The following is a 24,330-nucleotide window of genomic DNA, read 5'->3' as shown; positions in this document are numbered from 1 at the left end:
TTCAACCGCAGCAGACCATACTTTGGAAGAGATAGGACAGCCAAACAGCAAAAAGTATTCATCTTCCATGGCAAACTCGCATAAGCAGCAGGTGGAGAATCTTGCAAGTTCCATTTCATTTGTCTATCCCTGGTAGCTAATCTTTTATGCACGGCCAACCAAGAAATTCCTGGGTATGCTAGGACTGAACCTTATCAGTTTACTTCACAGCACCTTGAAACCCTTAGGCCTTAAGAGAGTTTCAACCACTCCCTACCGTAAATTCATCGGATAAAAACAATGTCCAGGAGAGTTTGGCACAATAGAACTGCATAGCAGAGCTTGAATTTGCACCAAAGCTTCAGACCTAGCGGGGGCCACCTTTAGACTGAAAATGTGGAGCAGAGTCATACACAATCCTGCTAGCAAAATGCTTTAGCAGAGGGCCTAGAGGATGCCATAAAGCGAAATGATTCCCCATCTCCAGTTATGTACTTGATATAAGGTTGAGTAGCATCCCCAAACTTCAAAAATTTCCTCCAAATAAGCAAAGTGTTGGCTGAGACAGTCGAAGTCCGAAAAGGCCTGTCCTTTAGCTTGTACATTCTCAACCGAGCAAACCGCTTGAAACCAGACTGGATAAAGACTAGCTGAATACAACGCATTATACAAGCCTTCTTCCTGCCATTTTATCCTTTCAAGGCCAAGTTCTCCTTCCTTCTCAGGCAAACAGGTGTCTCTAAACTCACCTTAGCGCCTTTTGCATGAGAACTATTGCTTCTCCAAAGGAATGCCAGAATTTCTGCTTCTTGATGACCTTAAGATGAAAATATCTGTGACGACTCGATTTTCGCCAGGCTAAATTTGTAAGCGGAATGGTATTTGTCGGACTTGGAATAATAGTGAGAGTGAATTTGGAGTTTTAATTATCTTGTGTGGAGGATTATTGGGCTTATTTATGTGAGAAATTAGTACTACTAGTGAAATTATTGCCTAGTGAGCTGAGGACGTGTAATTTCGCATGTGGACAAGTGTCCACACACTCCACGCATGAAGGACAAGTGGCGTGCCCTCTTTGCGTAGTGGCAGCCACGCATGAGGCCCCCATTCTATGTAAGGCCCAACTCTCTCTCTCTCTTCATTTTTGGGAAGATCTCTCAAGCTGCTGCTGCTGCTTCTTCTTCTTCTTCTTCTCCTCGGAGATTGACCCTCCCGCGACGCTACTCGCTCTCGATCTGTCGCTCTTGCCCTAGCCTTGCGGAAGGAACGATGAAGCTCAGTAGAGCGTGGGAACGGCACGGTGGTGGTCTTGTGGTGGTTTGTGAGCGTAGAACTATGGCGAGTAGAACTTCTAATGCGTCGATTTTTGGTTCGCTTGTTGTTTGTGTTTGCATGTATTGGATGGTAGTTGAGTAGAAGACTCAGTGTGTCAGGAATGCTAGATATGTGGAAGGACCGTCGAGACAGGCGGCGGATTGAGGTGGCTGTGTGGGAGAAGTTGTGTTGAATGCGCGGCGGGTCTTGAGTGCTTTGCATGTTGGGTTCGGTGAATGGAAAGACACCTTATGGTGATCAGTAAGCTGGTTTTGTTGGTTGATTGTTGAATGGGCGACGGAGGATGGTGGCTTGTGCATGAAAGGCTTGAAATTGGGTAGTTATGGGTGCGAAAGACCACGAATTGGCTTGTATGTTCTGAATCCCTAACTAAATGAAGTGAAATTGGTTATGGGTTGATGGAATTCGAAGTCAATTGGGTGAATAGGTGATGGATCGTGGATGGTTCATGTGAGAGGATCGGCGAAGGCGTACTTGGGCGTGTAGATAGTCTTGATGCCTTCGCATGTCATGGTTATTGTTTGAATGGTCTGGCCTATCACCGATCCATTTGGTTTTACTTGCCCTGTTATGATTGACATGTGTTGCTTGCTTGTTGGGTGATTGACGGGCCATTTGTCATGGTGTTAGAGCTTTTACTCGCTGAGCTTTGGCTCACTCCTCATGGATTAACTGTTTTTTAGAATACCTAGCCAGTGATGGTGGCAGCGAGGAGCGGCGGTCATGGATAATGGTAGCCATGGACGGAAATGATGTTGGTGGATCGGGAGCCCAGATATTTTTGTGTGGTCTCCCAGTTGTCTTGTGAAATGGATAATGTAATTAACTGATTATATATATAAAATCAGTTGTTTGAGATATCAGGTGCAGTTAGTGAAAACCTATGAGGCCATACCCTTTGGGCATGCCTACCCTATTGTATGCACTTGGCCTCGCTTGTTTTCTATTAGTATTTTGCATGCGCCAGCTATATATATGCATTATCAGATTAAAGAAGAATGCATAATTAGTAAGGTACGGCTGCGCCCTGGGACGATACCATATCTCCCCAATAATTGACGAAGTTTGCATAATAGAGCTTATAAGTTACCGATTTGCAGCTTCCATTAATTGAACATACTACTAATACCATCTTTCAAAGGCTTGTGAGCTTCTAATCATTTTCAGTAAGGGCGTACTTTTTCTAGTTAAATTGTACATTGGAGAAGAAAGAGAGATTATGAAACTATGGTTATGTAATTGATTCATCTCTGTGGTTTGTTAATGTTGAAGAGGGCCATGTACTTTTAATACGTTTTTTATGGTCAGATCTCTAAATAATTTTCCCCCACTGTGAAGGTTATCTTGCAGCTGGCAGAATGTGGTTCATTCTTTGGCCAGGTTGATCTTTTCAAAGTACGTGGAAAGTTTGCATTATCAGACGCATATGAAGATCACTTTTTGCTTCCAAAGGGGAAAATTCTTATGGTCACTCACCGACGAGTTATATTGTTGCAAGTAAGTAGCTTTATAAGATGCTCATGATGGCAGATCGTGCTTTCCCGTATCGAATCCTGACATTGCCTTTGTGTTCCATATCAGCAACCATCAAACATCATTGCTCAGAGAAAATACAACCCTGCTAGAGATCCATGTTCTGTCTTGTGGGATGTGCTCTTGGATGACCTGGTGACAATGGAATTAACTCATGGAAAGAAAGACCTACCCAAGGCTTCATTTTCTCGGCTGGTTCTTTATCTGAAAACTAGACCACCAGAATTTAGGGAGCAAGTCCGTGTTATAAAGTGCAGTCGTGACACCCATCAAGCTTATGAGATATACTCTTCGGTTGAGAGAGCAATGAGTACTTATGGACCAAGTAAATCAAAGGTTTGCTCTTGTTCATGTTATTGTATGTGATTGTCTAAAATTTATGATGCATTACATGCATTTATGGCATTTGGAAATGCCTCGGTTGTTTAGGCGGGCTTTAGGCACCTTTAGTTTTCTAAGCAACTCCTTATCTTTCTTATTGACATTTGAAACTTCCTGTTGCCAATACTGTTACGTCACCCTACTTGATTTTCAATACGTGCATGAAATGACCATCTTGATTTGTTAGCCTGAATGGCGACCCCATTCAGCGAGATAAGGATTATGTATTTGTTTTTTCTGCTGTTGTTTAAAATGGTAAGGCATCCTTCAATGAATTGGTGTTGTTTGCAACAATTTGCAGGAAATGCTGAAAAACAAAGTCAAAAAGCCATATTCTCCTATCAGTGAAGGCAGTGACGGTGAAATAAATCCAAAGGAATCAAGTAGCATGTGGTCTCCCCAACAGGTTCCTGTATCAGTACCTCTGAATTCTACTTTTGGCAGCAGTGTTGGTTAAAAGCACAACTCAGCACCCAGAGGAGATGTGGATATAGCTTCTGGTAACATCAAGCTGGTGAATTGAGATTATTCTATAAGATTTTGTTTCCACTGCACACGAAATGGTATGCCTTCCTTTTTTCTCTTTTCTTGGCTCAAAACTTATCTTGTAAATATATGAAGTTTTAGAAGCGATCAGATCTACCTGTAGGCACTAAACTTTAGTGAATCTTGCAATGAGGCCACTGGACTTTTATTTCTCCAATATGCTATACTTTTGTCTAGATACAATTGATGCACGTACGATTGCACTCCGGCCAATTTTCTGGCATATCATTGACGTGGTGGACATGTGACCAATATTTTGGGATGCCACGTCATTGCAAAGTGTCTACCGCAGCAGCATTTCTTCTGGAATTTGGCCAAATTCCAGTCTAAGTGCATCAATCGCCAGAAATGAAAGTTTAGTAACTTGGGGTGGATGAAATCAAAAATTGGTGACTTCGTTGCAAATTCCACTGAAGTTCAATGACCACCAGTCAATTCACCCATCTTAATGGAGTCTTGTAGTAAAGTTTCGGAGGAGATTTTTATTTTTTCAATGACCTGAATTTACAACCTGTGGAATGCTGATTCAGGTTCTACGCTAAAAAAACTTTTTGACGTGAATAAGTACAAGCATGAGATCTTCCTGCTTGCGTAAGCACTTTGCTTGTTCTGTCAGCTTGAAGCTGATTCTTTTTTCACACTGAGCTCTTGGTCTCAAACGAGCCCACTTGCTTCAGCTTGATTAGGTCCAGATTATCATTACGTCACATCTTCTAGTTCTAATATTGTTTGCTCTTTCTGTGTTTGGAAGCGGCAGGTGTTGTACACCAATACTTCAGAAGATGAATTGTGTAAATGTTGCCTGAATCAATTGCATAATGTTCTTCAGATGCTGCAAGTGGCATAAGAATGCAGCAAAGCCATCTCCAACGCAGAAATGAAGATCGACGTCTTCAAGCTGTTCAAGACAAACAGGTAATCCAACCGAGAGATGGCATGAGAACCTGTATAGCCCCTTTTTCTAGTACATATATGTACAGTCTTACATGTAAATGCACAATTGTTTCAAGCCCTTTCAGGCATGATAGTCACATGGCTAGTTTGTTTTGATAGAGGAGGAAGATGAAGAAGAGTAACGATCAATCGCCGTACTTCTCGTTATAGTGATAATTCTTTTTCGGGTAAATTAGCCTCACTATAAAGGTTTCTGCAAAACAAATCTCTGTATTTCATAATATTCTCCATACTCGATGACTCCTTAACTTCCGCATTTTCTTTTGACTTCTTGAAACTTGCAGAAGCCTGCATTTTTTTGACATAAACATATATCGAAAGGGACTTCAATATGCAAATACAATTACTAATTACTTATGACCATTACTAGTAATACTTTTTTTTTTTTGGTCGAACATTACTAGTAATACTAATCAGTTGCTAATTGCTTAATTTTTTCTTTTTTATATTATTAATCATATTGAGAAATTACGTATGGTTAGTAACTTTTAAATGTAATATTAGAGGGAGCTTTTTCACATTTCTTAGTAACTTTCTTCATTGTGAAATATGAGTTTTGTACTGCCAATATTAAATTAAGTAGTTTTGCCAGGTGTAGTAATTTTTCAAGGTTCAACGTAATTTTAAATGGATCGTAAGTTTCCTGATAAGAACACTGAAAGTGCTAAAAGTTTTCGATGGCTTACTTTAGTGTCAACAGTTTTTTTTATGGCTTATTCAAGTGTTAAGTTGGAGAAAAAATGATTACTTAAGTGTCTTTTATTGCAAATTCTAGCTAATAAAATTACGTGGCTTTTGTAATTAATTGTTAGTACTTTCGTTAAAAAAGAAAGTCCATTGGATGATGAGCTAACTTTAATGGAAAAATGACGCCGCACGAAATGTTAATCTCTCTCCCCCCGCCGCCCCCCTCTCTTGCATCTTCTCTGGAGATTCTCGTCACCTGCGACATGGTGAGCCCGTGTTTTTGCCGTTGCTTCTGCCATCGCCTTGTCTCTCATCCTGCGCTTCTTCTCCTCCCGGATGCTTCTGGAACGGGAGAAAATTTGACAGGCTCTCATCTTTGTAGTGGTCATGGAGACCCGCGAGGCGGGGGAAAAATCAAAGGAAAAGGCTAGGGGAAAAGAATTGGTGGAGGAGGGACCTCCTGGGATTCAATGCGGCAACGAAGCGGTGGAACACATATTGCAGACTCTCCCATTGTAGATACATACTCTGTCCCAGAAATGGTTAAGTGGTATGGGTCATAAGTTCTTCCTCACTGTACACGAAGCAAGCTAGCTCGCCGGGTCTCTTGCGCGCTCTCTCTCTCTCTCTTTTGCTTGATGAAAACAAAACCCCCCAAGCACCTACAAGATACCCTGTTTATTTCCCAAATTGTCGGGTATGACCTTGCAAACATAGTCTCATATTTATAAAGAACATCACGGAGATGAAGAAAAGAGGTAGATTTGTCTTACAGAATAGGGGCCATCTGACCTTAAATGTTTGATTAATTCAATGTTCCTATCAGGAAAACCTCTCACTGGGTGATTCCTTAAAGAAGTTCCTTAATAAGTGAAGAAGACCATCCGTAAATTTTGTCCATGTTTGCATCACCAAGTTATTAGAGGCAGCATTCAGTCACTCCACGTTCACCTAGACCACTGCACTACGGAGAGAGAGTTTAACTTTAAGCCAGACACATGCGCCTTCGGAAAACAAACAAGTTGAGAGGAAAAAAAGGAATATTTAAGTTGTTATCAAAATGGAATTATGATTAGGAAACAGTAATTGCATAAGAACATTTTTAGTACAAACTAACCAAGCCAGTCCCACAAGGAGTTGACCAGTTGTCATGGTGCACCATAGGCAAAAGTAGCTTCTCTCAGGGAAAAAGAACAAATGACGCAAATAAACCAAATGAGGCATCAAACGATAAAATAAAATGGAAAGGCCAACTTAGCATGATTTCCACTTAATAAGCTCATGATAGCTCCCGATTTTATATCATCATCCACAAATCAATGTAAATACATAGAAATCATAATCCAGATCTGGTGCTTTTCTTTTGTTCAGAAGCTGCCATGGTGGTTAGTGGACGTTATTCAACGCCCTTCTTCTCCATTTTTTTACGGCAGTCGGAATACCTTCCTCTCCAACGCAGTTTTGCTTTTGTTCTGCTAATGTTTTCGAGTTTGTGAAAAGTCACCTTCAGTATGCTGAGACCTTTTCCCTTTGCCATATCACATTGACGTTAACTAGCCGATTAAGACCTTTTATTGTGGGAAAATATGTCCATAGCATTGGATACTAAAGATAGGTATAATTTCTTTTTTTCTTTTCATGATAAATAAATGTAGTTCTTTTGATTAGCGTTATTAATCCTCCTACTACGGAGGCTCAACGCCAAGGCCGAGCGCTACAAGGAAGTTTTGCTCTCCTACCTATACCTTGCCAATAATATGAACTCCATAGTGAAAAGGCGAGATTCATGAATCTCATATACCTACATGACACACGAAGTAGGTGAGGCAGTACGCGACGAGCTCTGTGGCCGCGATGTAGAGCAAGGTCCTCTATTGTTGCCCAAAGTGGCGGATGAGAGACGATCGCCGGGGGCAAAGAGGCCATGTCTCTAGAGGTTCAACACGTCCAAGGAGGAGTACTGGAAGAGGATATCGTGGACTATGTCGGACAAGAAGCTAGGGACGATATCAAGCTGTCCATCTCGCAGAAGCTCTGCCGACATGGGAGGGTTCTGCCAGATGTGCTAAGGGTTTGTGAGGGGGGCAACGGTGAGGTAGAGAGGAAGCTCGTGAGGTTATGAGAGGTCGTTTAAGTTGGTGTGTGTGGAGGTCTACACTTCCAACACAATTGAGAACAAAAAGAAGGAAAGTAGAAGAAAAAGAAGAAATAAATATTTTTAAAAAAAAAAAGAAGCAAATGGGCCCCACATCGAGGGGTAATATGGTTAGTTCACTAAGAAAAAGAGTTTCCGAACAAATTAAGGAGTGGAAATAATGCCGTCTTAAATTTATTATAAACATATCAGTTTGGAATTTTTTTCATGATAATTAATTCAAAATTTGACATATATAATAAGCAACGTGGACGAATGGCCGAAATTTAATGTCGGGGTTATATTTTTCCATCACCGTGGCACTCAAGAGATACTCAAAGAAAAGTTATGGCACGTGTTGTTTTCCGCTTTCTTCTTCGTAGAATTCGTACCTCTTTGTGCGTTGACTCGACTCTAAGTTCCACCAACTTACCTTAGGACTTGCCGTAGCTTATAATTACACCCTTACTGTAGTGCCGGTTCCTTCTTCTACTTCGTTCTCGCTCCGACAGAGATCTACGCTCCGCTGTTTCTACGGCTGGGGACCGCCGTCGTTTCGCTCTTGGCTCGCCGTCAGGGTACGAGGAGGAAGAAGCAGGACCAGTCGCAGCAGGCGAGGCTCCAGCTCTCTGTCTCAGAGCTCCATTTGTGGTAACGCTTTCGATTCGCCGTAACTTGGCTGATTAGCTCAGTCTCGCAATTGTGTCGTTGTTTTGAGCTGAGAACTAGTGGGTTCCGCCCGGTTTCTGTTTTTCCGAAGCTGACAATGCAGTCAAATGCTTTCTGTCTGTGGAAGGAGTCCGCTGCTGTTTGAGGCGGCGATGGGCTTTCGAGCTCGATCATGGTTTTGTCTCGGTCGATAGTCATGACAGACCGATTGGTGGGTATTTCGGTTCAGTTGTTGTCTGGATTGCTCTCTCTTCTGTTTTTGAGCGGGGATAGTTCGTTGGTTTCCCTTGGAAAAGGAATTAGCTGATGTTGTGTTAGTGACTGATGTGAAACCAGAGGGTTTGAAAGCCAATATGCGGATATTTCACACTGAAAGGCTTCAGTATTTGAAGTGCATCACTTCCACTGAGGCTATCTTCTTCGCTGTTAATGCCGGTGCGTGGCTGATCGAGCGCGATTGAACAATTAGGGGTCCTTAGGCTGTCTTGTCAGCTGCCGAACTAATCTAATTTTTACTATTTCCTCGTAAATTCGGAATTATTTTACATATTGACGTTATATTGGCATCATCCTACCATTGCTCTTGGACAGAACAATGAGAGGTGAGATGGAAGGAGTCAACCCCACTTGCACGTTGCAATCTTTCCTGTGGTTGATTTGTTTACACGAATGAACAGAAGGATTGAGTAGTGGGAGTGTGAACCAGACTTCATGTTTTGCTTATGCTTTGCTGAGAAATGAAGAAATGGTCAGGGGGCATGTTGATTGTAGCTCTTGCTACCATCTTGGTGATTCGTTACAGTGTGGTAGGGAACAAGGTGACCAAGAAGCAGAAGCAGTCTGCATATAATTTCTTCAGAAACCATCCTAGCGATGAATCTCAAATGAAAGACGATGGTTCTTCGCTGTCCTTTCAGAGAAAGGCAACGGTGCTTAAAATCAAACCATCAGAGGAGCCCACTCTTGTCAATTATAAAGGACTAGATGACCTATATGGCTTGAGAAATATTTCAGTTGAAAAGCACAAATATCTTCTTGTGTGGGCTCAGATGCGGAGACTGCTTTCCAGGTCGGATGCACTACCAGAAACGGCTAAAGGAATACATGAGGCCTCTGTCGCTTGGAAGAATTTCTCTGCTATTCTGTACAACAAAGAAGTCTCCCAGGCTAGTATTATCAATATCAGTGAAGATAGGAATTGCCCACTGTTTGTGAGTAGATTTAGGGAGATGAATTCAAGCAATGGAACTTTCCTTGAGCTGCCGTGTGGGCTCATTGAGGATTCCTCAGTTACACTGGTTGCTATTCCTCACGGTGGCCAGGGAAGCTTTCATATTGACCTGATAGGATCACAAATTTCTCAAGAGGCTGATGTGCCTATCGTCTTGCGTTATAATGTGAGTTTGCCTGGAGAGAATATGACAGAAGAACCATTTGTCATGCAAAATACCTGGACTGATGAATTTGGATGGGGTAAAGAGGAGAGATGTCCTGCTCATGGATCTGTTAACAGCTTGAAAGGTTTTTTACTGACCTTTAGTTTCTTTCACTAGTTTTCTTTTTAATTGTGAGTTGATTCATGTGTCTATGTTAACGCCCCCCTCTCTCTCTCTCTCTCTCGCCAGAAGGCTTCAGTTGTGATGCAGCTTTTAGTAATTTGAGATTGAATGGAGATGATGAAGAGAGATTACATAGTCCTTGGTTTATGTACCCATGAGCGGGTGATGGAATTTTTTACTCCAAAGATAGCTCTTAGTGGTTATCAACTGATCATCCACTGCCATTGCTGCATGAAACTACCATGCATATAGTTGCATATCCTCAGTAATGATGCATCTCATTTAGTTAAAAATGGAGTAGGAATGGATGGGCTTTTCTAGAGATGGATACTTTGTACATTGCTGGCTGACTTTCCAAACCTGTCTCTGACATGGATCTGTCTTCTTCTTTTCCCCATTAATATGCCTTGTCTTCTCTTAGATTTACTGCAGTTACTTTTGTCTGACACGCCATCGCAGGTCTTATGCTGGATGGACTTGCTCTTTGCAATGAACAATTGGTGAGAGGCACTGTGGCAGAAAATTTGAATGCAAGAGGCAGTGAGAGTTCGACCAATGTATCTAGAAGTGTCCATGCAAGTGCCAATTTTCCATTTGCAGAAGGGAGTTTATTCACTGCCACGTTATGGGTTGGTCTGGAGGGTTTCCATATGACAGTTAATGGAAGGCATGAAACATCATTTGCTTACAGGGAGGTAAAAAGTATGCATTTAGTTACTTATTATCTAGTTATGTGCTGTTGTAGTCACTAAAATGCTATATAAGAGTTCTCCTAATGCAGAAACTTGAACCATGGTTGGTTAATCGAGTCAAAGTGGCTGGTGATTTGGATGTGTTATCGACTATAGCTGAAGGTTTGCCTGTATCTGAGGATCATGATTTGGTTGTTGATGCTGAGCATCTCAAAGCTCCATTAATTACCAAAAAAAGACTTGTGATGTTGATTGGAGTTTTCTCAACTGGGAATAATTTTGAGAGACGAATGGCTATAAGGAGGTCTTGGATGCAGTATGAAGCCATACGCTCTGGGGATGTAGCTGTTCGATTTTTCATTGGTCTTGTAAGTGATTAATACTTGCGTCCTATGTTTCTCCTACTGGATCTTTGGGATAACTCTCTGGAGTAACAGCTGTTTCTGTCAAATATAACCCTTTATTTTCTCATGTCTTGATGATATTTGCATATTATTGCTTATCTGTTTGTTGATTAAAGGTACGCACAAAGCTAAGTAATGTCAAATATCAAATCCATCCTGAAATTACCGAATGATGTTTCTTTTCTTTCTTCTGTTCCTTGATTTCAATGTGATTTTGGCCACTTTTGCCAAGTGGATATCAAGTATTTCGGCCAAAAAGTAAAGTGGATCTGGTTCAGTAAGAGTTCTGCTCTTCAGAGTGCTTTCTTTAAGCCTGTTTACCTGCTTAGTCCCTCAAACACACTTTCTTGCCCATACTTCCCCACAAACACATTTTGAGGTTATATGTATGTGTTGAAGCTAATTTAAGCATCTCTGAAAGAACTTACGTTTCCTGAATATCATGATCGCCATAACATCAGAGCAATATGTTTAATCATTGATACTTTGTCAGCATCTTTATTCAGAACCAGCATTCCTGTCATTAATTATACTGATCACGTGATATGTACCTTTAACTGCAGCACCAAAATATGCAAGTAAATGTTGAACTGTGGAAAGAAGCTCAAGCATACGAGGACATCCAGTTCATGCCTTTTGTGGATTATTACAGCCTTATCAGTTACAAGACAGTTGCAATCTGCATTATGGGGGTATGTATAATGACTTGATATATTTTCTCAAGAAGAACTCTGAATACGCATTATGTTTTCGCATGGAGAATCATCTTCACGGTGTGGATACTTATCAAGTATGATGGTAACGTCGAAATCATCTCATGAGAACGGGGATTCACGGTTCTATCTTGATTTGCTTTATAGTTGATGGACAATCAGCCTACCTGAAAGAGTTGGTACATGGTAGCTAGGGGTTTCAGAAAATGCAATTCACTGAAATCTGTTATTTGGTGAAAGTGGGAATGCATCTAATTTATGTCAATGGGATGTGGGATTTTCTGCATGCTCCTTTCTGTGTATAGACCTGATTGTTGAAGGATGATTCCGATAAAATACATGGAGAACTTTCCCTCAGATACCTGGGGGGCCTTGCTATTCTATTTCATAATCTGAAATCCTGGTGGCACATGTTTATTGTTGAAAATATCTTATGAGTTATCATATGTGGAATATGCAGACGAAAATCATCCCTGCCAAGTATATCATGAAAACAGATGATGACGCTTTCGTGAGGATTGATGAAACACTGTCCAAGTCTCAGGGGAAAACCATCTAATGGTCTTCTATATGGTCTCATATCTTCCAACTCATCTCCCCATAGAGAACAGGACAGCAAATGGTATATCAGTGAGAAGGTATGGCCTTTATCCCTATCCATTTTCGTTAGAAAACATCATACTTGCTTTACTAGTCAAGACATTCTCCTGGTCCTTAATGTAGGAGTGGCCACATAATAAGTATCCTCCATGGGCTCACGGTCCAGGTTATATAATCTCTCAAGACATTGCAAAGTTTATCGTTCAGGGCCACCAAGAAGGAGATCTGAAGGTAAGTGTTAGTTGTTTGATTCTGTCATATAGAGAGATGAAAGACAGGAACCTATAGGTTATTAGATTCTGTCATAATGCTCCTTGGACAGTTAAATGAGCCAATAATACACTCTGTTCTTCATTTTGGCTGCGAGACTGAATCACTTATGTGTTCGTCTCTTCCAATATTCAGTGGTTTAAGCTAGAAGATGTTGCGATGGGCATATGGGTAGAGCAGTTCAAGAACAGTGGCAAGGAAGTGCACTACATAAGCGACGAACGGTTCTACAATGCTGGATGTGAATCCAATTACATTCTCGCGCATTATCAAGGCCCGAGGAAGCTACTGTGCCTCTGGGAGACGCTGCAGAAAGAGCGCCAGCCCAACTGTTGTGAATGAAGTTCATCTCGTTTGCAACAGTCGCCTCAATCCTGCACAAAAAAAAAAAAAAAAAACCCTGTAAGTCTCGGATGAATCGCTGTTTTTCTAGCGGCAACGGAGTATTTCCACGAGCCCCGGCGCCACCGGTTTCACCACAATTGCCAAAACAGAGTAATGACACGAAATTTCATTAAGCCTTGTGGTTGGATGGTCTGAAGATCCCATTAGTTGGTTCTTTCATTCATGTAGCGTATCACCCCAGAGTTCTTCTTGTCATCTACCCAGCTCAAAGCATAGAAAGGGTGCTTTATATACCCACATCCGATTTTGTACTAAAGCATCATCAAGGTGTCCCATCTTCCCATGTGTTTTACCACTGCTCGCTTCCTTTCCCTTAATTCAAAAGCTTCTTCTTCTTCAAGCAGTTGCTGAAATCAAATCTACTAAGAAGAGTTCCTTCATGGGTCTGTCATATACCCTCCTCCTGTCTGAGATTACGGCCCATTCTTTCCCACTCATGAAAGCAAGAGAATGCGAGCCACCAAAGTCTTCATGTGTCTGGCAGAAAATGAATAATTTAAAAAACGTTGTTCTAAAAATTGACCATTTGCTTCGCTTACAAATATGAATAAATGAAAAGGACCGTTATCGATAATAAAAGTAGTCCGACATAAATTATCACCCATAACAAAATCATCTTCCATCCTAGTCTACAGCGAAAAAGTTTTCCATTGATCATTTATTTGAAGATATATAATCTTCGACCATCGTTTTCATTGTCAAATGGCCCAATCAGAGAGAGATGCTCAGGCTAGGAAATTTGCATCTCTCGAAGAGTGTCACGATTGGACAACGTGAAGTGGACACGTATGTGGTCTAGAAATCTTGGAAACAACATGTGGAGAGCAACAGGTCAAAACTTTGAATGTGAAAAATTAGTGGACAGATTAAAACAAAATCAAGCACGGGGCACTACCAAAGTAATCCAACTCGGAGATGGGCAAGCGGTCTTTTTCCAACATTTTAAAGTTAAACTAAACTTTGACAAAAAAAATTAAAAAAAGTTAAACTAAAGAAATTGAAGATAATATAGAAAATAAAGAAAAGAAAATTACGAGTTATGTACCTGCGTGTACATCCAAACTGATTTCCCTTTGTCCCGCTCTGCTTTTGCGTGGGGAACGTGGAACACGTCGGACAAACACTGGAACACGTACGTGCGCACGCTCCTTCTCGACAAAGGAACAGAGTTTTTAAGGAACTATTTTACGTCCAAAGGGCCTAATTTTTTAAAGAATCTCAAACTTTAAGTTTAGTTTTGATCTTGCCTCGAATTGTTTTTATTATTTCGTAAAAAATTCTCAGCTTTCACTCCAGTTTGAAAATCTGCACATACGTCCCAAAATTCCCCGTTACTTAACTCAAAATTATGGACATCGAAACCAGTTAGAAATACACTATTAGAATATGCATTTTCATTGGCACTTTCATCTTATAAGGAACAACACAAACCTCCTGACGTTGATATATCAAAGAAATTAATGGTAATTTTTGGAAGGGCGGGTAGATTTTGGACTAGAGTGAAAGTTGAGGATTTTTACGAGATAAAAAAGTTCGAGATAGAAATGAGGACCGAGCCTAAAGTTGAGAGATTTTTAGGGAATTAGCCCTATCCGAAGCAGTGGCAGCGGCAGCGGCATCCTCAAGCATGACACGGAATTGTTCATTTCTAATTGCACAGAATGATGAAGTCGCTATCATTACCCAACATGACAAACCCTTTTCGAAACATTTTATCCAGTCGAGCTACTCGAGCGAGAGTTTCGAGCGACGATTTTAGGTCGATTCAGTATCCGATTCGACGTGCCAATACATATCCGTCCCGAAACATCTCACCTGCTCGGCGTTAAACAAAAGTCGAATTTCACAACACATCGGGTCGCCGACCATCCCATACGAACACCTTTGCCCTGAAAACCAAGTTACGTGCTGCTTTCCTTCCAGGAGCTGCAAAAGCTTCCTTCTTTGCTTCACGAAAGGTTTTCTTCGAGCTAACTGGTGAAAGCAAAAGGCCCTCCTCTCCCGTTAACTCGTCCCTCTTTTCTTTGCCTTCTTCTCTGGTTGGAGGGATACACGTCATTTCCCAGTCATAAAGATGAGGAGATTGCCTGTAATTTCGTGGGATAGGGCTTGGCACTTGTTCCAGGTGAAAACAGTCTTCTTTTTCCACTGTGATAAGCCAGTTTAGAGATGCAAACATAAGGAGGATTCGCATGTACCGACGGGCAGTTCTTTCGATCACTAGACCCGTCAAAATAGATCATAAATCTGTATATAATAAGCTATTTTATTTTATAAATTTATTACATTTCAAATAATGCGAGTGGGATCGTAAATGGGTCATATATGGAACCAATTCACATTTATGATCCTCTTTAATTTTGTACTCTCATCTCGGTTTGGGTACGAAATTTTTTAAATTTAGTTAAATGTGAAAGCATTTTAGGAATATGAGTCGAGTCGGGTATGAATATGCGTTACTAGATTTACATTGCATGGAAATGTGTATATTTGAATCGGATCATTTTCAATCCGAACCATTTATATGACAAGTCTATCGACGGCGTACGTCACGATGAGTTAACGGTGCGTAGTACAACCGAGCCGGTCACTTCCTCCATTCAGGAAAAATCCGTGTCCACTCCTTTTTCGAGTTGATTCTGAATAAACGAATACAGAAGGAGCCAACAAGGTCGTTCCTGCAAAGAAGAACGAAAATAAGAAACGGAGGAAGACAAAAGCAATGTCGGTAGTTGACGCCATCTCGTACGTCAGAAAAGTCAAACATGTCGGGGTCAACGAGCAATCCTTGTGAACCACGTGGAGAACACGATTCGCGTTTTTTTTTCCCCTCAAATTTCTCATGTATTAAGAGAAGTTGTGATTAGCCTTTTCTTTTTTTATAATCCCATTAGCAAATTCACCATCATCGAACCCTCGATTTATTACGTAATTAGCTAATCGAACCCGAATTAATTCGCAGGTGGAAGGAGCAATTGTCCTCCACGAACGGCTCCGATTCGATACCATCGACGCGATCGAAATCATGGCCCGATTGCTCCTCAAGCGTGATTAGGATAACACCTCTCTCATAAGATTCCCATTTGTAATTTGCACTGGGCGATGATGATGCCGCGCCTTGGACCCTACCTAATTCAACGGGACAAATTCATTAATGTACCAAAGTTGGCTAGTTTAATCAACTTGTTGCCATGATTATAACCTTCCTAATCTTTTCCTAATCCACACTATTATTGGAATATAAAAAAAATAATTGGAGAGGGGAAGAAGACTCTGGATGGTTAGCAATTTGAGTTGGTCATTGCATTGACCTAGAAGATAAGTAGTGTTGGATAAGCTAAATCGTTTGCTTAAACAATTAAAACCCAAATGAGCTCCGCATTCGAAGGTACCTACCAAGTTTCTCAATTGCGTTTACACCTATGATTTGAACTACACAATAGTCTCTCTTCTAACATGCCGTTATGCGATATTTCTACTACCCCCAACAAAAAAAAATTTGGATCAATTGTTCGTGAAGTCGAATTCTTGCTTTCCGAGTCTTTTCTTCTCGTAAAAAGTTCGCTGTCCCTTAGCACAGGAGAGGTGGCTGCACCCGATTTGACTTCGAGAGAGCCGCCATCGGCAGGAGAAGCGCGTTAATCGAGGCTTACTCAGCGACGTCGTTTACTGAATTGCTGGGTTTTAGATGCTTCGTTAGTCTCTCCTTGGATCGCAAGTTTTATTGTAGAGACGGATAAGATCCTTTTTTGTCTTTTTCTCGTTGGGAGATGCTTAGAATGCACGCCATCCTTTTGCCCAGCGAATGCGTTTGGGTACTCGATCAGGAGACCCGAAAATATCGTAGCGGGTTCTTACGACCCGCCCGACTCTGGAAACTCGGGTCGATTCCGGGGGGATCCACGCGGAGCGCGCTGAAAACTGGGATTGAAAACCCGGGCGCCCGCTCTACCCCGAAACGACCGGCCGTGCCCGTGACGACACCTGCCGCGCTTTTCGACAGCCGCAAAAAGTCGGTTAATCCTCATCCAAGGGCAAATCCGTAAATCCGACAGCACCACGAACCTCCAAAAAGTTGCACTTTCGCTCCTCCCCAAAAAATAACTAATAATTATGAAAATCGTGAATATATGAAGACTTGGTTCTCTTACGTTCTCCGGTTCCGTGTCCGCCACAGCCTCCACCGCCACGTGTCCTGCGCCCGAACGCGCCTCGCGGGTCAAGCCGGTAACACCCCCAACCCCACTATAAAGCTCCGTCTCACGTCGGGTACCGACTATTCTTTTGGGAAACCCGAAATCAGAAAACCCTAAAACGCGTTTGGCGACGAGAAGGAGAAGGGGAAGAAGAAGTTGTAGTCGTAGAGCTTTCGATCGAAACCCTAAATTTTTTTTTTCCCGATTGAGCTGGTTGAGAGTTCCTTTTTGAGGAAAGAGAGAGGGCTTTTGAAGCAGATGATCGTGAGTCAGAAGATGGTTAAGGAGGCGGAGTTTGTTTGTCCACCGAGCTTGCAGCAGGTCCTGGACGTTCAGTGTCCGGCGATGTTCCGCGAAGCCTGCGTGACCGAGTCGGTCTCCGCAGATATCTCCCGCATCGAATCGGTACGCTGCTCGATCGCCGTATTCTTAGTGCTTGGATTTCCGCGAGTTTTGAATGATGCAGCAGTTTTTAGGTCGTTCCCTGGTTTTTGTGATGTGTAATTTCGTTGGAGCCAGACTTCGATCAGCTCGATCCGGATCGGATGGTTGTTCGAGTATGGGGGTTGCTTTAGATTTTAGAGCCTGATTCAGTTGAATCTGCATGTTTTGCGAGGGGATGAAGTCGTTTGTTTGCGATAGATTTGTGGCTCTCGTCAGTTACTTGATATTAGATGATTTTGACAAGGGATTGTTGGTGTTTTCTGCATTTCTGCTTTGGGGAATTTTGGCTCCGGGATCTGATTTGGTCGTATCTGTACTTTGGTCGAAAGTTTGGCTCAAGTAGAATAGGCTGATATTTTAAATTTGAGATTATGTGATGGTGGGCATTTAACATGATTCGGGAGGATGATTAGCGATGTAATGCTTCATATGGAGTTTATTAGCTGTGCAATATCAAAGCTCTTTATCTTTGAAATTTATGGTGTTGTACATGTAGGTTTGATGTTCCTCTTCTAAATAATCGGCTTCTCTTTGAATTTTAGGCGTCATATTATTAATTGATGATTTGATGCCATTTAGCTCATGCTTTGGATGCGCTTTACTTGGAGGAGTTTGGGTACATTTTTCCTTCATGGGTTGCATCTAAAATTTTCATAATTATGATAGAACATAACCATTTCATGAGTCCAAGAGAACATGTAAAGAAGTTTTGATTGCCAGTAACACTTGTGGATAGAATATGGAGATTCTGCTAATTGTTATCTCTGTCTGCAAGCTTGAGTCTACTCAAGTCTATTTTAGGTCTCTGGTCTGATTGATGTCGTGGTTGTCCTGCAGGTTGTCAACTGCCTTCAGACTGCGAATGATGCTGCTGTTGTGTCTGATGCTGTTAAATTTGTTCCAAGGATTCGTTCTGGTAGCTATGCTGACATGGGCTCTCGGATTTCCATGGAAGACGAACACATCAGAGTTGATGATCTGTCTGCCCATTTGGGTTATGAATGTTGCACACCAAGTGCCTTCTATGCAGTTTTCGATGGCCATGGAGGCCCTGAGGCAGCTGCATACATCAAGAGGAATGCGATGAAGCTATTCTTTGAAGATACTGTTTTACTAGAGACACCCCCAATTGATGATATCTTCTTGAAAGAGCTGGAGAGTTATCACCGTAAAGTTTTCCTGCTAGCAGACCTGGCCTTGGCAGGTGATTGCAGTGTGAGCAAGTCATGTGGAACAACGGCACTGACGGCTTTGATACTAGGAAGACATTTGTTGGTGGCCAACGTTGGTGATTGTCGAGCCGTTTTGTGTAGGAAAGGAGATGCAGTTGAGATGTCCCAAGATCATAGGCCGTCCTTTTTACCTGAGCGAAGACGGGTGGAGGAACTGGGTGGCTGGGTCAATGATGGATATCTAAACGGCTGCCTATCTGTTACCCGTGCTCTTGGGGATTGGGACTTGAAGCTTCCTCTGGGGTCTGCTTCCCCGCTAATTGCCGATCCTGATGTCCAACAAGTTGTCTTGACAGAGGACGATGAGTTTTTGATAATCGGGTGTGATGGAATTTGGGACGTGATGACAAGTCAGTATGCAGTTAGTCTAGTCAGGCAAGGGCTCAGACGGCACAGTGACCCGCATCAAAGCGCCAGAGAACTGGTCATGGAAGCATTGCGCCTTAATACTACCGACAACCTGACAGTGATAGTGATATGCCTCAGCTCCCCTGATCGGCCGGAGTCATGCCCCTCTCGGAGGCGAAGACTGAGGTGCAGTCTCTCTGAGGAGGCAAGGAACAGGTTGCAGAGCTTGCTAGAAGGAAATTGAGTGCATTTTTGTGTAAATACCATTATTTTTGTTACGTCACATCGTTATGGAGGATGATCTTTCTTTCATCTGTTTGTGGCTGTTTCAGATGATTTAGAAAAGAACAGCCAGCAGTTTTGTAGTTTATTTGAGTGTATTGCTTGGAACTTTAGCCTGTCCGTTCGGAGGATGCGCTCACTTGCCGGCTCATTTGTCCCGTCATTTGTAAAGGCTCCTGAGATGAGTTTATGTTAAATTGATCGAGGAACTCCATGGATGAGTTGGAGTCATGCATGCTCCGTTATATTCAAGATTACATTTCTTCGTAACATTTGGCTGTACAAATTGCGGAAAACCTTGTATGTTTTCCTTGCGAATTCATGTGCAAATAAGAGTGTAAAAGCACTAATCCGACCATAACTAAATTGTTCCTGTGGATTTGATTTCTTTCACAGTGCCACGCGAGCCATTCGCAATTCGATCGACTCTTGTGGCTGTCTTCTGTTTGTTCTCTGCCGGTTACCAGATTGGATAAAACGTGGTTTCAATTCGAAGGGCTTGTGGCCACAGAGTTGGAAGTTTGTTCTTTTCCCGGGTGGGTTTTGAGATAGAGAGAGTTTTCCAGCTTCATAACCACATACAATCCGAGCCCCTCTGGAATTTGCATCTCTTCTTCCTGATTTTTCTCCTCCACCGAACTCTAGATCAAGTGGTTGGGCATGTGAGGACACCATTCCCAGTCTCCTTTCCACAACCCAAATATCCTCCCTTTGCCATTGAAACATGAGAACTCTCTTTAGCAATCAGGTTCATCCTCAAGAGAATCGCAACGAAAGACAAGGAAAACAAAAGAACCCGCCAAATTGTATACTTATTCGCTGTTCAGAAGTGGAACACGTAACTTAACCTACGGATGTTGAGATGCCCCGACATTCGAGAGTAAGCTCAAATTGTAGGAAATGCTGAGAATTCATCAATAACAAAGCGTGAGATTGGCAGGCGAGAGAGAGAGAGGGGAAAGGAACAAATTAGTCTGCGCTATTTTAGGGTCTGTCGGCTTTATGCTAGTTTAGCCTTAAGACTCATCAAAACATTCGCTTTTTGCATATACTTCCCTTTCGCAACGAAATCGATCCTTCTTTTTTTAGACTATTTTCAAGGTTAATCGGACTAAAAGAAGATGCATTTTTTATTCATGCAAAGCTCGTCTTGTGAACGATAGGCTTATAAAATTACCAAAGCATATGGAATTGATCGAGGTTCTCATCCGCGTTGTGCTACAATTCACAAAATTTTGCAATACTTCCTTGGATTTACGTCTAGAGTAATACCATTTTTCTTAGAGTTCTTTTCAGGAAAGACACTGTCATTTCTAACACTTGTTCTACTTTTGGAAGCATAGTGACTGAGGGGATCGAAAATCAAGAAGTGAGTTATTTATCAATCCAAGCATTCTTCTTATAGAGAATCTCCTAATTTTTTTCGGAACAACTAGTAAGTTTAACATATTGTGTTATCATTCCACTCACTTATATGTAGATATTAATATTTCCGTTGGAGTGGCTGATGATTTTTTTTTTTTGTCGCAAATTACAATCAATGTGTTGATATACATTAGTCATGGTACGTTACTCATTTTATTTTTATGAATTATAGCGTACCATGACTAGTATAGTCACAAGTGAGAAGTATCCACGCGGAGAAGCAAATGAAAATATTAAAACTTGGTAGTTAGACATGATAATTGTTCTTTGATGAACGCTATGTTAAATATTTAAATAAGAAAGGGCAACAAGATGTACGGCTCCGATTGGCCGATGAGGAGAAGCCAAAATATCATGGACCTTCCTTCCATTTTCTCCCGTTAGTCAAATGCGGCATCCGCCAACCTTCAAGATACTTACCACTCACGCGACAGCATCGCACCGTCCCCTGATCCACCACGCTGATCTAACGGTGAGAACCGCTTGATCACGAGAACTTACCGTGTACCGTCAACGCACCCGACAAAAACGACTGCTCTTAATTCTTCCCTCGCGATAAAACGCTGGCAACGAAATTCGAGAGGAGCTAAAAACACTCTCTCTCTCTCTCGTGCCTCTTCTTCTTCCATCTGAGCTCCGACCAAGCGAACTCGACCTTTGATCCTTCCGGAAGGTTCGATTCCGGCATCGGTTCGGTGCTACGAGCAATGGCGATGGCGAGTATCGCGAGGAGGAAGGCTTCGCACTTCCTCAATTGCACCTCCGGGGCGCTCAGGTACTCCTACTCCTTGACCTCCTCCTCTCGGAGCTTCGCCTCGGGATCTGACGACAACGACGTCGTCGTCATCGGCGGAGGCCCCGGCGGTTACGTGGCGGCGATCAAGGCAGCTCAGCTAGGGCTCAAAACCACTTGCATCGAGAAGCGCGGCGCCCTCGGCGGGACTTGCCTCAACGTCGGCTGTATTCCTTCGAAGGTGATTTTTCGTTTCGGTGGTCGGGGAGTTTTCTTGGGGCTTGGATTTTTTGTGCTCGTGGGCGTTTTTGGGGGTGGTGATGTGCCTGCATCCGATTTTGGAGGTTGTGGTTGGATCTAGTGGTTTTGTCTGGTTGTTTAACTGTTTCAATTATTGTTGCTTCCTATTTATTTGGGTTAGAGGAGCGAATTCTGTAGGGAATTTGTGTTTGAATTCTCTTTGATTTGAGGAGGGAAGTTTTTCCTTTTCCCCCAAGAGCTGTTTGTTTTGTTGTCAATTTCATATAAGTTGAATATGTCTTCTTGTGTAGATTAGAGTGAGAAATAAACTGTGGTGGACCTAACAGAAGTCCACAATTATAGAGATTATTGCATAAGGACTTTCAATGGTCAAGGAGAGTTTCTCTGTTCCTATGAAAAACAAGGAGAATAATCTCTGTAATCCTGATTCTTGAGTGACACGAGGATTTAGTCTGTTACTTATTTGGGCCTGAGCATTGAGGTGGGAGTGTGGCATCACAAGAAAAAAAAGTGGAGAAACTTGTTTAAGTGGTGAAGTCGAGTCTTGTTTGCAGACATCTTCACAAACTTGAATAATTTGAACTCTCCCATGAGATTCATAGGTGCATTACTTGTAGCTTCCTTGTTCATAGACAAAGCTAATTCGAGCAACCCCCAACCTTCTACTTGGCCGCTCCTTCAGTTTGTATACTTTAGAACACCTTTTCTTTTATGGTTGACTGACAAGCTTCTTCATTTGAAAAGTGCCTTTTTTGGGTAAATTTGTGAGCCTTGAATTTTTATCATTATTAAGCTGTTTATATGCTCATATAGTGTTTGGTTCTTGCCGTTCTTTATCTGCCATGGATTTTGCACATTGCGGATGTTAGTGCATCCGTTTTGCTTTTGCGCACATGTTCAATACGTGTTTTTAGGCATCTTTTGTTTGGTTAGATTATACATCAATATATCTTCAGTTGAAATGCAATGAACCTTCATTTATGGACACTTGAAGTCTCATCTTGGTGGTTAGTTTTACACTTCTCTTTAAGTTGCATGTGGACAATGCTTTAGCGATAACAGAATATTTTCCAACTCCATTTTCCTTTGGTTGTTTCCCTTCTTATTACCAGGCACTGCTTCATTCCTCGCACATGTATCATGAAGCGAAGCATTCTTTCGCCAGCCATGGTGTGAAATTCCCGTCTGTTGAGGTTGATTTACCTGCCATGATGGCCCAAAAGGACAAAGCTGTGTCCGGTTTGACCAAAGGTATTGAAGGTCTGTTCAAGAAAAATAAAGTGACCTATGTTAAAGGGTATGGAAAGTTTATCTCCCCCTCAGAGGTCTCAGTAGACACCATTGATGGTGGCAATACAGTTGTTAAGGGCAAGAACATAATAGTTGCCACTGGCTCTGACGTGAAATCTTTACCGGGGATAACCATTGATGAAAAGAGAATAGTCTCTTCAACTGGAGCCTTAGCTTTGTCAGAAATTCCAAAAAAGCTGGTGGTGATTGGAGCAGGTTACATAGGCCTAGAGATGGGTTCCGTGTGGGGTCGACTAGGATCAGAGGTGACGGTAGTTGAGTTTGCACCAGATATTGTGCCTTCTATGGATGGGGAAATCCGGAAGCAATTTCAACGTGCGCTTGAGAAACAGAAGATGAAGTTCATGCTCAAGACCAAAGTTCTCGGAGTTGACACATCTGGAGACATTGTAAAGTTGACCCTCGAGCCAGCAGCCGGTGGCGCACAGACAACCCTTGAAGCTGATGTTGTTCTTGTTTCTGCTGGTAGAACTCCATTTACAGCAGAACTTGGGCTGGAAAAGATAGGAGTGGAGACCGACAAGGCTGGAAGGATACTAGTCAATGACCGATTCTCTACAAATGTGCCCGGTGTCTATGCAATTGGAGATGTAATTCCAGGCCCAATGCTGGCTCACAAAGCAGAAGAGGATGGGGTTGCTTGTGTAGAGTTCATAGCCGGTAAAGTTGGCCATGTGGACTATGACAAGGTCCCTGGTGTTGTATACACACATCCTGAGGTTGCATCTGTTGGAAAGACTGAGGAGCAGGTGAAGGCACTTGGTGTTGATTACCGTGTTGGGAAATTCCCTTTCTTGGCTAATAGCAGGGCCAAGGCGATTGATGATGCGGAAGGGATAGTCAAGATTCTGGCTGACAAGGAGACAGACAAGATATTGGGAGTTCATATCATGGCACCAAATGCTGGCGAACTCATTCATGAGGCAGTGTTAGCCTTAGCATATGATGCTGCCAGCGAGGACATTGCACGCGTGTGCCATGCACACCCGACGATGAGTGAGGCATTGAAGGAAGCTGCCATGGCAACTTATGACAAGCCCATTCACATCTAGATTTCTGGATTTACGTTCACTGCATTTTCGATTTTGAAATCTCTGGCTGAACACTTCCTGTTTCTTGTCTACATTATTTGGAAGAGTCCGAGTGTCCAAAGAGAAGTTTGTCGTCATCTTCTGTCTGCAATAACAGAATGACCTTGTTGCGTTTTTGCTATCAATGTTCATAAACACTTTAGCAG

At 42.2% G+C, this 24,330-nt stretch overlaps 4 protein-coding genes across 10 annotated transcripts in view; all 4 read left to right on the top strand.

Annotated features, from left to right (window-relative positions):
- The window catches only part of LOC115747828, a 55,850-nt gene extending 50,917 nt beyond the window's left edge, over positions 1 to 4,933 (top strand). For 4 of the 6 annotated variants that reach the window (XM_030684137.2, XM_030684135.2, XM_030684136.2 and 1 more), the window contains exons 61-64: positions 2,653 to 2,811; positions 2,896 to 3,183; positions 3,530 to 3,791; positions 4,604 to 4,933. In XM_030684137.2, coding sequence (XP_030539997.2) covers positions 2,653 to 2,811; positions 2,896 to 3,183; positions 3,530 to 3,685 — 603 coding nt within the window. In that variant the 3' untranslated portion in view covers positions 3,686 to 3,791; positions 4,604 to 4,933. Of the gene's footprint in view, positions 1 to 2,652; positions 2,812 to 2,895; positions 3,184 to 3,529; positions 3,792 to 4,525 lie in introns of all 6 variants that reach the window. The other 2 variants (XM_030684132.2, XM_030684133.2) reach the window with 2 other exon arrangements.
- On the top strand, positions 1,158 to 24,330 carry LOC115747822 (dihydrolipoyl dehydrogenase, mitochondrial). Of its 2 annotated transcripts, none has more exons than XM_048273330.1 (3): positions 1,158 to 1,175; positions 21,414 to 21,762; positions 22,895 to 24,330. In XM_048273330.1, the coding sequence occupies exons 2-3, from the start codon at positions 21,496 to 21,498 to the stop codon at positions 24,143 to 24,145; spliced, it is 1,518 nt and encodes a 505-aa protein (XP_048129287.1). In that variant the 5' UTR covers positions 1,158 to 1,175; positions 21,414 to 21,495; the 3' UTR covers positions 24,146 to 24,330. The 2 variants fall into 2 exon arrangements, with proteins under 2 accessions (XP_048129287.1, XP_048129288.1); XM_048273331.1 differs by having other exon boundaries at positions 1,160 to 1,172.
- Positions 7,966 to 13,251, top strand: LOC115747751 (hydroxyproline O-galactosyltransferase GALT3). Its single transcript, XM_030684014.2, is given in 8 exon segments — positions 7,966 to 9,739; positions 10,237 to 10,472; positions 10,559 to 10,837; positions 11,437 to 11,565; positions 12,047 to 12,121; positions 12,123 to 12,224; positions 12,310 to 12,417; positions 12,592 to 13,251. Coding segments are annotated over 8 exon segments (1,920 nt in total). The 5' UTR covers positions 7,966 to 8,955; the 3' UTR covers positions 12,799 to 13,251.
- Positions 17,129 to 19,422, top strand: LOC115747752 (probable protein phosphatase 2C 13). Its single transcript, XM_030684016.2, has 2 exons — positions 17,129 to 17,462; positions 18,339 to 19,422. Exons 1-2 carry the CDS (start codon positions 17,316 to 17,318, stop codon positions 19,323 to 19,325), a joined length of 1,134 nt encoding a protein of 377 aa, XP_030539876.1. The 5' UTR covers positions 17,129 to 17,315; the 3' UTR covers positions 19,326 to 19,422.

Source organism: Rhodamnia argentea, chromosome 1 (assembly GCF_020921035.1).
Source record: "Rhodamnia argentea isolate NSW1041297 chromosome 1, ASM2092103v1, whole genome shotgun sequence".
NCBI classification, from domain to species: Eukaryota; Viridiplantae; Streptophyta; class Magnoliopsida; order Myrtales; family Myrtaceae; genus Rhodamnia; species Rhodamnia argentea.
Note: the sequence above shows the minus strand (reverse complement) of the source record. Positions and strands in the feature narration are given on the sequence as shown.

What these genes read in the sequence shown, in the direction of transcription:
- LOC115747752 (XM_030684016.2), top strand. Translation starts at nt 17,316, where the DNA reads ATGATCGTGAGTCAGAAGATGGTTAAGGAGGCGGAGTTTGTTTGTCCA. An exon ending in ATATCTCCCGCATCGAATCG is followed by an intron (nt 17,463 to 18,338) that starts GTACGCTGCTCG and finishes GTTGTCCTGCAG; the next exon opens with GTTGTCAACTGCCTTCAGAC.
- LOC115747822 (XM_048273330.1), top strand. Translation starts at nt 21,496, where the DNA reads ATGGCGATGGCGAGTATCGCGAGGAGGAAGGCTTCGCACTTCCTCAAT. An exon ending in TCGGCTGTATTCCTTCGAAG is followed by an intron (nt 21,763 to 22,894) that starts GTGATTTTTCGT and finishes TCTTATTACCAG; the next exon opens with GCACTGCTTCATTCCTCGCA.